The sequence below is a fragment of the Gambusia affinis genome, linkage group LG13, assembly GCF_019740435.1.
Source record: "Gambusia affinis linkage group LG13, SWU_Gaff_1.0, whole genome shotgun sequence".
Classification (NCBI taxonomy): domain Eukaryota; kingdom Metazoa; phylum Chordata; class Actinopteri; order Cyprinodontiformes; family Poeciliidae; genus Gambusia; species Gambusia affinis.
In genome coordinates, this window is record NC_057880.1 from 4,386,636 (window position 1) to 4,400,014 (window position 13,379).

Consider the following 13,379-nt stretch of genomic DNA (forward strand, 5'->3'; position numbering starts at 1 on the left):
TTCTGCCACAGTGTTGGCGGAATATTCCAACATATTCCAAATACAATTATTCCTAATAATCGTATTTGATTATTAGATTATTATTATAATCGTATTCCAAAAAACAAAATATCATCAGTCAGCTTCCTTGAATTTTATTGTATCAGCAATTGAAAAAAACAAAGCAAAACAAAAAAAAAAAAATACCCAGCACTGGTTAACTTGTCATTAAATTCTAAAAACTAAAAGTAAGAGATTGAATGACCTTTGTGTTGTTTGCTTAACCTGGACATTTTCCTTGGAATGCAGACAGGAAGGAAGAAAATGTGGAAAATCTCTTCTTCCGTGCTCAATTCAGTTCAATGCTAATTATTGATCCCAAAGGGAAAATAAATGTTGCAACTCATATTATTCGAGGTTCTTCAATGAGTTATTGTAGAGGCTGATGGATAGTGTTGGCTCTGGCTGAAGACACTTGTGTACCACGCTCGTGAAGAATGCTCGTCACGACCACAGTCTTCCTCTTATCAGTCCCTGGTTCTGATGCTGCTACCTCAACAAATGAAGGCAGAAGAGAGGACGTCCTCATCAACAGACTTCTGGAAGACATACAGCATCTTGGTGCAACCACAGAAGAATCTAAGATTCCTCATTAAAAAGAGCCTTTATTTCTTTGTCCCTTCTTATAGTTGGATTCATTGACGAGTCTCCTGTCCACTTTGTTGTAAAGTATTTCTATTCCTCAACCACCTGCACTTCAAGATGAGATGATTGTTCCCACACACGTAGACTATGTTCACTCTGCAGCCCATTTCCAGTTTTTTGTCAAATCGTATTTTTTTTGTCGGGGTCGTTCACACTTCCAAATATATGCGACCTGTACGTGTTCTCCGATATGAACGGGTAAACTACCTGAAAGTGTCCCGGATGCGCAGGAGAGAGCACGCTCTCACACAGAGAGAGCACGCTCAGCTTTTTGCCAACCATCATAAAAACAAGAAGTGCTCAGAGTTTGTGGAAGTAAACATGGATGCTAACGGTGGACCGTAGCTTACGATTGTGAAGTTGTTGTCCGACTGGAGCAGCATATTAACAACTTAATCCTCATTATAATCCATCTACTCACTTTCACGTTTCAGGATGCAGAATAGCAACATTTGCTGAGCATCAGTGACGTTCAGGTCGGATGAATGCGACCTGGACGTTGGGTCACATTTGAAAATATCAGATGCGTGTCGGATATCAAAGTGGTCTGGGTTGCATTAGTCTGTGTTGTTCAGACTGTCATCAGAAGATCCGATTCAGGCTGCAGTGTGAACGTAGACATAAAGTGGTCCATCCACTCAGGCTTCTTGACCGTCTCTAAAACACCCGATGACTGCAGAGGCATCGAGTGTTTCTGCAGATGACAGGAGTCTGACTTGTGCTCTGAGTCGCAGTGCATGTCAGATGGCTGTAAAATTAGAGTGACAAATAATAGAAACAAAGTGTTTTTGCATTTGTTGTTTTTCTTCGTTATAGGAATTTATGGATTGACCAAAAGTAAGATTCCTTTAGTAAACAGTGAATCTGCATACATGTTTCTTCTTTGCTCGTCTTTGTTTTGCAACAACTGCAGCGCGTCAGCTCTCTGAAGAAGTAGAGGAATGTGGCAGGGCAAAGATGACTTTACCAGAGACCTTAGCATGGCTGGGACATTTAAAGAAAAGAAAACAAAGGGGTCCTATTGCACTTCTCAGGTTTCACCATTATATCACACTCTTTCACACTTGTTCCAAATGTGCCAGAAAAAGGAAAATAAGCAAAACACAGCAAGTTAATTTCATTGAGGCTGAGGAGGGCAGCTCATGAAATATCTGGATTGAGGTGAACCACCTCAAAGTTTTCATGTGCCACTATAGATGAGATATATGACAAAAAAAACAAACATGATTGGATTGTGATCTACTCTTTCCTATATTAGCCCGAGCTAACTGCATTAGCGGAAGTGAACCTGGAATCAAAGCAAGTGGGGAGATAATAAATGGATGTTTAAAGTGATGATGAGGGATCTTCTTTGTAACACATCATTTCAATACATTTGAGACATTTTGTTGAGCCTGATGCTTACTATAAACAGCTTGACTGACATTTCCAAGCAGCAGCAGCAAAAACACCAGGCCACCAGAAGTAGCTTCTCGCCACCTTTTTCATTCTTTCTTTGCCACTGACTGCACAGAAAGCTCCATCTTCCTCATGAGTTGTGGCTTCAGACAAACATCACCAGTGGCAACATGTTGTCCTTTTGCAATAATTGCCTTGACTGCCCATAACTCTGGGTCATTTTGGGTCTCTTTTATTCGGTAGCACTTTATTTGAAGGGGTGTGCATAAGACTGACGTGACACTGTTATAAACATGACATAACATCTGTTATGAACATGAAGGAGTTTTTTGATAAATACTATTATGACACTATTAATGCAAAGCTGCAATAAACGTTTATTAAAAGTGTAAATTTTGTGTTATTTGGTCAATAACAACCCTTTAAATGCAAAGTTCTATTAAAATTTGTATGAAAAGTGTCATTATTTTCAGAATGACACTTCATGACATTCATAAACATTCATAAACACTCCTTCATGGTCATGACAAGTGTCATGTCAGTCATATGACAGTGTCATGTCAGTCTTATGCACACCCCTTCAAATAAAGTGTTACCATTTTAGTTTTACCTGTACAGCTGAAACAGGTGATTTTGTCACTTCTCTAAAGCCTTCGTCCACATCTGCTGCTTTAATGCAGCAAGAGAGGGAATCCCAGCATGAGGTCCCACCATGGTTGGAAAAGGATGGGGGTCAGTCAAAACTGTGAACTTCCTGTCATACAAATATTGATGAAACTTCCTGACACCAAAAGCCAACTAACCGACTAACTGAGCGTAGCTGTTCAAGGTTCTCAAGGCATTAGGATTCATTCTAGAATAAATCCTGCCCGATGTTGCTGAATCAATTATAGCATATTTCTTTTCTTTTCTGTTTATTCAGTAACGTGAATACATTTTTTTCCCCTTTTTTTAAATCTATTTAAATATGTGCCTTGCAGGTAAAAAAACAAAGCAAAAAAAACATGTCAGTAGTTAGAGAAAGGGGTAATTTCCTGGATATTTTAAGCATAAAGTTGTTTTGTAAATAATTTTTCAGGCTTAATTGGAGATAGGTGTGTATGCCATCATTCCTTGTGTAAATTTTGATTCCCGTGTATGTTCTACTAAAGGTCAATTTCAATGTTTTCTCTCTCTCTGTCTTGCAGGACCTCCAGTAAGTAACATTAGACGCTGTATTTGAAGTCCATGTGGTAAAGTGACAACTTTTATCATTTTTGTGTGAACTGCACCACTTGAGTTAAAACATTGTGGAATACATCTCACACAACGGGAAGAGCGTTTGTCTCCTTAGAGTCTGGGGATGAGGAGGTTTAGAGTTTTCCTCCAGTTTCATGTTGTCACATCTGTTCTCATTGTTTTCATTACTTTTGTTATCAGAAAGTAGATGTAGTTTATTTAGTAACTAGTTCTGTTCAATTCACAAATACTTTATTGATTTAAAGTGAAGTTAAACATTGTTGTAACTCATGTTACTTTGAGGTTCTTCAAAGAGTTGTTGTAGAGGCTGAAGTAAGGATCTCCTGTAGAGGTCTGTGTTACAGCGAATCTGTGGGAGCCTCTGACTGAAGACACTCTGTTGTATGACAATCTCATTAAGAGATTGTCTTAATGAGACAATTTCTCACTGTTTCATTGAGAGACAACAAGGGATTGTCTCTCAGTGAGTTGTCCTAAATTGTACTAATCTGATTTAAAAACCCTCCTTTGCACCATCACCCACAGAGGTTCTACAGAACCACCTTTTTTTTTTTCTTTTTCTTTTTTTTTTATCAGGTTGTTGAGTCTTTTTAAGTTCCTGGTTCTGATGCTGCTTCCCCAAAAGATGAAGGCAGGAGAATTAAAATCAATTCAGTCTGTTTATGCAGAGTTGCAAGAACCTTGGGGATCATCTGAACAGCAAACTGGACTGGACCCGTAACACAAAAGCAGTTTCCCAAAAGTTGCAGAGCAGGCTATACCTGCTATGGAGGTTCAGGTCTGTAAGGGTCCAGGGGAAACTGCTATGATTATTGTGGCATCAGCCATCTTTTATGGTGTGGCTTGCTGGGGCAGTAGCGTCTCTGCTGGTGATAGAAAGAGACTGAACATACTTATCCAGATAGCCTGCTCTGTTCTCTGGTCCTCTGGACCCAGTGGAGGTTGTGAGTGAAAGGAGAATGGTGGCTAAGCTGTCAACCCTGTTGGACAACATCCTCTACCCCATACTGCCCTGTATTTGGCTCAGTCCATCCTTTCATCTACTGACCATCTTCCCTGTCTCTGCATATAAACTGTACTGCCAAAGGTATTTGCTCACCCTTACAAATGATCGGAATCAGGTGTTCCAGGGTTTCCCCCAGAAAACTTGCTAAGCCTGGTGGTTGGTTCGCTAGGCAGTCATTCATCCAGCGGCCCGTCGTGTTTTTCAGTTAGAAAGTGTTTAAAGTTGACAGGAAATTTGAAAATATCATTTGATAATTATGTGTTATTGAAAAATTGGAAGACTAACACCTGAACACCAACTATAAAGTCTTAAAACTGCAAACATTTTAAAAAGACTTAAATAAGTAAGCAATGCTTAGCCTGATGGAGCACAAGTAAAGCCTGGTGGCCCCCAGGATTAGATAGACTGGGGGAAACCTGCGTTCCAATCACTTCCATGGCCACAGCTGTATAAAATAAAGCACATAGGTACGCAGATGGTTTTATTTTACAAACATATATACAGTACAGACCAAAAGTTTGGACACACTTTCTAATTGGATTCAATTAGAAAGTGTGTCCAAACATTTGGTATATGTATATGCCTATGCTCTGGTGTGTGCTTCTCTTATGTTATCTGTTCATAGGGGACGGCAGGTGAGCCTGGTTTGTCTATCATTGGACCAAGAGGGCCTCCTGTGAGTACTGATGTTTGTGATATGCCAAAACTCATAATTACTCCAAAAATGTACATCTCTTGTAATATTTTTCACCCATGGAGGTTGCCATTTTTAAACCTGCTAAGAACTACCAGGTTTAAGAGACGTTTAGTCTGATTTAACTTTAGCATATGTTATAACTGTATAGTCTGTACTCTGAGAATACCTGATATCTGATACATAACAGTATGTTGTTTCTTTTACCTTGTTACCTCTGAAGCTAAATGTTTTCAGCTAGGTTTAGTTGGTTTGATTAATCCTGTAGCCTTTGATTCCTAAGCAAAAGCAGTTGCAGAGTGTGTGATGCTTGTCTTTGTCATGAAGCAACAATCTGTTGAGACCAGCCTGTTAGTGTGAACTACCGTATTTTCAAAATCTCAGAAAACAGACAAAGTCATAAATTTTGTCCCAATGTATCTTTTTACGGTCCTCTTTCTTTTTAGGGACAACCTGGCACAAGAGGATTCCCTGGTTTCCCAGTAAGTGATTGTACGTTTTTTACTGAGACAGATGGAATGGATATGCATGAACCACCTGGAAATTTCACTGAAATAAATGTGAAGACTCCATAACTCTCAGCAATGAAATGAAATGCCTTCATACTACGCAGTATTAGCTATAAACCTAGTTTACAGTTACGTCATACGCCACAGTTGTATCCATAGAATCCTTGAATAATTGCTAAGTCAGAAATAAGATAAAGATTGGTGGATTTTTATATCAAAGTTAGTGACGAGCTAAAAAGGTTTTATTCTGTACGACCCAAACTTTAACCTTTATCTTTAAGCTCTGATCCGCAACTGAAGAGGAACAAAAGGTTTTAAAAGAAAATCAATCAGGAGGAAATGTATCACTGAAGGTGCCAGAGCCATCCATCCATCCATCCATCCATCCATCCATCCATCCATCCATCCGTCCGTCCATCCATCCATCCATCCATCCATCCGTCTTCTTCCGTTTGTCCGGGGTTGAGTTATGGGGGTAGCAGCCTAAGTAGGGAGGCCCAGTCTTCCCTCTTCCCAGCCATTTGTTCCAGCTCCTCTGGGAGAATCCCAAGGCGTTCCCAGCCGGGAGACATCATCCCTCCAGCGTGTCCTGTGTCCATAAACGTACTGGACAGAATGGGGCCCTGATGAGGCCCTGTGGATTTAAAACTACCAGTTAGTTTCCTCAGTAGTATTTATTTTCCTTTCTCTCCTTTATTGGGGATTTCTCTGCTTTCACATTCCTGGTTCTTCTCAACTGCAGTTGACCGTCGTTCTGTCTGGTTCCGTTTCATCATTTATTTATAACTCTAACAAATATTTTCCTTTCTCTTGTTTTGATATGGCTTCTGCCAAGTTACTTTTCATTTCATTTCATTTCTCTTGACCGAGTTTCTCTTCCTCTTCGTAGGGTCCTATTGGGTTGGATGGAAAGCCTGTGAGTTTTTTCTTTTTCTTTTAGAAGAAAATAAGAGTTGGTGGATTTTTGTGTACTTGTTTATTGTGTGAGTGCATGGCTATGGTCTCGATGAATTAAAATCTCTTTTTGGTTTTATGGGCTTTAACAACACAACGTAATGATTCACATTATGTAACTTAACCTAACATTTTATGTTCACTCAGGGGCAAAAAGGACAAAAGGGAGACATGGTGAGCATGGCTACTGGTTTTTACCCACAATATACTAATAATAATTTGAATTGTTTGACTGCTTGAATCTTTAAAGTGGAATAAAATTTCCAGTTTGAATTGAAGGCGTGATAAAGAGGAACTGTTTTGCAGATTTTTTTTCTTTTTCTTTTCTTTTCTTCTAGGGTTCTCGAGGTCCTCAAGGAAACCTGGTGAGTTCGCAATTTATTTAGTTTTTTGTTTATTCTTTTTCACAAGATAGCAAACCTGATATCTTTGCAAAAACAAATAAAAAGGAAAACTTATTTTCCCTTTCATTTATTTCTAGGGGGAGCCGGGCCTCAAAGGGGAGAAGGTGAGAGATGCTGCCATTCGCATCACGATACCACAATTCAGCCGACCTGTGGATGTATTTTAACAAGTATTTCTGTAAAGGAACAGAGTTTAACTTTGTCCTATTATATAAATATACCCAGATCCCAAGTCTGAATGTCTGAATCCAATGTCTCATCCAGGGCCGGCCCAAAGCACAAGCAAACTGGGCGGCCGCTGAGGGCCCCCCATATATAAATCAGTGAGCTGATTTTATGTATATATTTATATGTATATATACATACACACATTATAAAGTCAACTTTGACCTGCACTGAAACATCTTTTTATTTTTTTGCACACAATTACAAAAAGTAATTGTAATGGGTTTTTTTAGTAATGATTTCTGTGTGGTTATATTAACAAAAACACACAATTTCATTTGATTTGTTTTACAATAATATATATTTGATCGTGTAGAAATTCATTCTTTATATGGGCAAAAAGAAAGGAAGGAAATGCTCTTGGAGGCCCCCTGGAGGCCACGGTGGGTCACACTTCACCGGTCATATGCTCATCCAAACCTCCAAAGGACCGGTGGAAGATAGGTTAGCTAAACAATGTGTCTCCTTCAGGAAGGGATAAAATAATGATACAATACAAATGTTCAATCCAATTTAGAGCCTGGTTATTAAACAAAACAGTCAAGTTTGGTTTGCATTTCAATTTGGATGCACACGTTTCCAGACTGCCAAATACAAAACAAGTGCTGATGTTTACTTTAAAATGTGTAGTTGGTGTAATGTTTACAACACACCTGAAATGGACACTTTGAGGTTTACTGAATGGGTTTTTCTTTTTGTTGTTGTTATCTCCAGGGTACATGTGGAGACTTAACACACCGGGTAAGATTGTTTTTTGTATTTTTTTCTATTTCACAAGATACTGACACATGTCATGAGTACAGTTATTGAAAACAGCCATTTGATTGGTTTGGGTTTTTCAAAATAGTCTCTTCTTTTTCACATTGATATTATTCATGTCGACCGTATTTCAAACGTGTTCCTTTCGATTTCTTCACCAGGGTTAAAGCCCCGTTGTGATCTAGATGGACAGAAAATCAGCAGCACAAATCAAAATAGTTACACAGATAAAAGAAACTTAAAAGGCATAACAATCGTAAAAACGCACGTGTAGATATGAAGGGAGTATTGAAAATGGAAATCTTTCAAGCTTTATGGGATTGATGGGAAAAAAAAGTCCAGGAATAAAGAAATTAGGATTGTGTTTTTCACTGTTAGTTTGACATGCTGTACATGTACTGAATTTATTACAGCTGCACTGATTGGGCTCTTCCTGACCAATACATATTACCAATTTTTTATGGTCTGACTTGCTGATTCTGATTTTAATCTACTGCCATTTTATTTGTATTTTGAAGTAAAAGAAAACACTGAGCTCTAGACCAAGGAAATGTACCTCAACAATATTCTAATTGAAATTCGAAATGTTTCTGCGTTTAATGATTAGGAAGAAGAAACAGTAATATTTTTCTGTGTCTCACCTGCTGTTCACTACTTAAAGACATGACAGACAATCTTGACCAATTCTGATTTTTGGCCAACATTGGTTGATCTCTAGAATGTAGTCCTTTCAAAGGAAGAACATTAAAAATATGCATTTTGATATTTTCCCTAAGTTTGTTGTAAGTATTTGTTGCACATACTTTTTGCTTCCTTTCCCTCTTTATGTTCTTTACTCCTGTTATGCCCTCCCCTTTTAATTTCCGTCGTTGTGCTCCGTTTACATCCCCCTTCTCACTCTTTTCCTTTTGATCCTTGTTTGAACCTGTTGAATTTTTCCTTCCCGTGATCTTTTTGCATGGTGGTCAAGTCTGTTTATGACTTCTTCTTGCAGGTGTTGCCCATGACCCTGCGAAACATGCCTTCTATAAACCATCTGATCTTAAAGCGCCTCCAGGTAAAAATCTGTCCAGACAATATTTATTTTTCATTAAGCCTCATGTACAACATGCCACAAACTTTGTCTCCTCTGACTTCTGACTAACAATCTTTGGCTTCAACATTTTTGGCCGTGTTCAAACCAAAACAATTTGTTGTTGATCCATACCTGGCATCACATCTTTATATGTTAATAATTAAAGAATTTTTCTGGTATGAATTTTTACATTAAAACAAATCACTACTTTTTAAGCATTCGTTAAGAAAATTCAGTAACTCAGAAAAGAAGAATTTTGTGGCTAAGCTAAATATTGAAAACTTGTGGAATCACATACTAATCAGCTAATGAACTCAGAACAGCTACAGAATAAATAGTGACGTGTCCAATATATTGCAAGGTTTCATTTGTCATCGGTCACTCAGCCGTCTCAGAACAGAGAGGCGACTTTGGCCCTTCCTGTTTGCAGCATCAGTGTTCTTGATCCAGTCCAGTTTATTGTCAGTGTGGAGTCCCAGATATTTATAATCCTCCACAATGTCCACACTGACTCCCTGGATGATAACAGGAGCCACCGGCATCCTGGTTCTGCTCCTCAGATCCACCATCAGTTCCTTGAATAATGTACTAAATGTAAACTTTGCAGTAATGTAAAGAGTTGACTATTTATAGCTTTGTTAGTCTTCATAATCGATTGTAACTCAAAAGTCTCTCAGCAGGGTGCACCCGGATTACAAGGACCCCCAGGACCCCCAGGCCTCCCTGGTGCCCCTGGTTCCCCTGGCCTTAATGGTCCCAGTGGACCACCGGTGAGTCCCAGCTTTACTTGATATACAAAACCACAAAGAATTTACTTTTTATTCAATATTCCGAGTTAAGTCTAGTTTTTATTGTTCATACAAGTAGTGCTCTTGTTATTTTTTAATAAAAACAGACCGTTTCCACCAAGTAATTAATAGCACTAAAGTAAAATTTGATAACTGATAAAATGACTTACATTTGTACTGGAAAGACTCAAGTGCCTGAGCATTAACCTGTCTGACATTATTATTACATTGTCTGCTGCAGCGCTTGAAAAAAAAAATAATAAAAAAAAATATATATATACATGTGCATATAGCTATGTATAACCTAATATGCATTATACTGTATTAATCATTATGTAGTCATCTTTGTCTCTATTTTATGCATTATTTTATGTTTGTATATTTATGTAAATATGTACTGATATTTCTAAGTAAATTAATATTGTTCATTTATAAATGAATATATATAAATGAATAATATATGAATATATATTCATATACATGTACATATATATATATATTTTTTTTCTTTGTAAAATGCTCATCATACATCAAACACACATAAGTTCTGTTCCTATTCTATTCTGTTTTCCCCACTTAAATATGCTGAACCATGTATCAAATCAATTCAAAAATACAAAAAAAAAACAAAGTTTGCTTGTACGAGTAGCTATGACAACTGTTTGAATAAGGTATCCAGTAAAAAAGTGTGAAAAGGGGCGTGCTCCGGTGGCGTAGAGGTTAGCGCGCCCCACGTTTGGAAGCCTTCAGTCCTCGACGCGGCCGTCGCAGGTTCGAATCCCGGACCTGACGACATTTGCCGCATGTCTTCCCCCGTCTCCTTTCCCCTTTCCTGTCACCCTACTGTTGTATAAGGGACACTAGAGCCCACAAAAAGGACCCCCTGATGGGGAAAAAAAAAAAGTGTGAAAACCTGAAACGTCTGTAGTCATATGTGTGCGAACATGGCATTGACCAGTCCACATGAAGATGAAAAACTGACAATGAGCTTTGTGGAAATCCACTTGAATCCAAGTGTTGCAATCACTTCCACAGCCACAAATGTATTAATTCAATTACCTAAGATAGCAGTGAACCCTAGAGAGGTAGCGATGTGTGATCTCAAGTGACAAATAGTGTGTCTCTGTCTGGCAGTCCAATAGATAATGTCTGGCTTTTGGCAGTTGTCACCAGAAGTTAAAGGAGCGCTAACCACACAGTCTGCATCTGTAACCTTAAGTCCTACGTAACAATCTCAGTGATCATTTTACAGGCTACACATTTTAGCAAAGATTTACTCTGACTGCAGGATAAACTCCTACTACTATTGCCACCATCGTCTCTCAGTGTAGTTAACTTTGGCTCATAATTTCACGGAGTCACGGAGGGTTGACGAGAGAGATACTGTTAATAAAATGTCCACGACACGTTTTAAAACATCCATGCAATGTGTCCACCTCCGAATTGTTGCCATTTATGCCAGGTAAAAGAAACTGCAGTGTCAAAATATTTAAATCAATAGCAAGTCTGTAACCCTGCAACCGTAAACGACAGCGCAAGGAGAAGTCAAAAAGAAAGCGGGTTCTGCTGTGAATTAGGGGTAAGTCAGGAGTACTGTGGAGTTTAAGTACAGAGTTTGGGCTGACTGGATGCTACAGGTAGCCATTTGGATGTCAGCTGATTTTTCTCCGGCTCCATCGGTGTTTATATTCAAGTTGATGTTGTTTCAGGTGAATAATTCAGCCAAGTGCAAATGAAATGGCGTTACAATGGACGCCTCTTGGGTTTTGTCTAAGGTGTCTAAAGGCTTCTGTCCCTCTAAAGGTTTGTCATTCCAAATACAAAGCAGCACGGAAAAAGATCAAAATTATAATTCCACAAAACAACAAATTCCCTAAAACATTTGTAATACCATTTCATTTCCTCACTCCAAGAAAATGGAACCACCGCAACCAACCAGTATACTCAAAGCATTTCAATATCCTGCCCACACGAACAGAAACTCCTGGATGTATGGATTACCAAAGAAACATACATGTTTTCTATGTGTGACAGGGTGAAAAGGGAGAGCCAAGCACTTTTGCTAAGGGGAGTAAAGGAGAGCCGGGTTCACCAGGACTAATCGGTCTAAAGGGGCCCAAGGTGAGATAAATATCAATGATTACCTTTTAGCTCAGCAGTTACCGCTGTACAAAAAAAAAGAAAAGACTTAAAGAAGTTTATTTTTTAGGGCGAAAAGGGAAATAAGGTAAGACAGAAAACTGAAACCACTCATTAAAAAAAATAATAATAAGGAGAATCACTTTGGAAACATGTTATAGTGCTCAATTTTCTATTAGGGGGAAGCAGGTACCAAAGGCCCCGCTGGCCCAAGAGTAAGTCTTCAATAATACATAATTGCCATACATAATTTTTTTAAACTTAGGATTTGATTTCTCATTGCCAATCAAATAACTTCTATCTCTGTGTCCACAAAGACTCCAAATGTTTTTGTCCTGTTTCTTAGGGCCCATCAGGTCCAACGGGGCAGCCAGGAAAGATTGACCTCCAGAACAGTGAAAATGTATTCCATTATTTCAGCATGTATTGTATTCCTGTAAGAAAACGTGGATTAGTTTAGTAATAGTGTGTTTCTTTACAGAGTATTCGCAATATGCCCCTCATGGTAAGTGATTTGAGTTCATCCCTCAGTATGTGGTGGCTTGTTGGAGGATTGAATGAAGGATGCTAGATGTTGAACATGGCTCAAAGTGAACTAAAACTGCAAAACTAAAAGAGACCTTATTTAGCAGTAGATTTCTCTTATGAGGCGGGTATTTTATTGACGTGTAAGCGCATACGTCATGTCATTTTTTGATTTTTTCTTTCTCCTACAAAAACCACAAACTGTATCATGCTAAAATGATCCAGTCCCTTTGCAGCTGTGTCTTACTAAATAAACCCTAATAATATTAGTGGTTAACCTCCTCAACAACTCAGCTGCAGACTGCTTTAAAGATCAGACCAGCTCAGAGGGGCTAACTCTAAGGTTGAGAGACACATTATGCTCATGAGATCTTGTCCTTCTCCACAAGATCCAGAGAAACTCATCCATGCTTTTATCTTTAGTCGCATTGGTAAGTTAAATTTACAGCGCCTGCGATTCTCCTCTCTTTGCTCTTCAATTCTGTTTGCGCGTTGCTTTGAAGATCGGGGTTGTTCATGATATCAAATGTATTTTTATACATGCAAACCTTTAGGAGAAAAGGCCCTCAGTGGATTAGCGAGGAAGAGAACAAACGGTAAGATAGTAAGATCAAACTTTCAAGGTGACTCGAGAAAATCAAACTTAGAAAAGATACACAATATTGAAGGACAAAAACAGTGTTGGGATGAAGCCGTCAACAAAACTGCACAACATCAAGCAGATATTTAAAAAAAAATCAGAAGTAGAATCAACAAACCAAAAAGAGTTATGTTGTTTTTCTGACATTACTCCACATCCTCATAGGGGCTTCCTGGATTACCTGGACCTCCAGGATCCCCTGGAACCCCTGGTGAAAAGGTAGGGGATTTATTTTTTTTTTATGACATTGAAACAAGATTTTCTAACCCTATAACTGTCAGGATGTAGATTTTGCGTGTCTGTTTCTAGTTAATTTTGTCTTCCTGCCCTGATTGAGTCC

At 38.6% G+C, this 13,379-nt stretch overlaps 1 protein-coding gene across 8 annotated transcripts in view; it reads left to right on the plus strand.

The window, feature by feature from the left end:
* LOC122842872 (collagen alpha-1(XIII) chain-like) overlaps positions 1–13,379 on the plus strand; it is a 43,941-nt gene that overhangs the window by 13,805 nt on the left and 16,757 nt on the right. For 5 of the 8 annotated variants that reach the window (XM_044137129.1, XM_044137127.1, XM_044137130.1 and 2 more), the window contains 16 exons: positions 3,270–3,277; positions 4,953–5,003; positions 5,468–5,503; positions 6,420–6,446; positions 6,632–6,658; positions 6,823–6,849; positions 6,966–6,992; positions 7,828–7,854; positions 8,867–8,929; positions 9,625–9,717; positions 11,770–11,856; positions 11,945–11,962; positions 12,054–12,089; positions 12,221–12,277; positions 12,356–12,379; positions 13,205–13,258. In XM_044137129.1, the coding sequence (XP_043993064.1) occupies positions 3,270–3,277; positions 4,953–5,003; positions 5,468–5,503; positions 6,420–6,446; positions 6,632–6,658; positions 6,823–6,849; positions 6,966–6,992; positions 7,828–7,854; positions 8,867–8,929; positions 9,625–9,717; positions 11,770–11,856; positions 11,945–11,962; positions 12,054–12,089; positions 12,221–12,277; positions 12,356–12,379; positions 13,205–13,258 (662 nt within the window). The remainder of the gene's footprint in view (positions 1–3,269; positions 3,278–4,952; positions 5,004–5,467; positions 5,504–6,419; positions 6,447–6,631; positions 6,659–6,822; positions 6,850–6,965; positions 6,993–7,827; positions 7,855–8,866; positions 8,930–9,624; positions 9,718–11,769; positions 11,857–11,944; positions 11,963–12,053; positions 12,090–12,220; positions 12,278–12,355; positions 12,380–13,204; positions 13,259–13,379) is intronic. The other 3 variants (XM_044137128.1, XM_044137131.1, XM_044137134.1) reach the window with 3 other exon arrangements.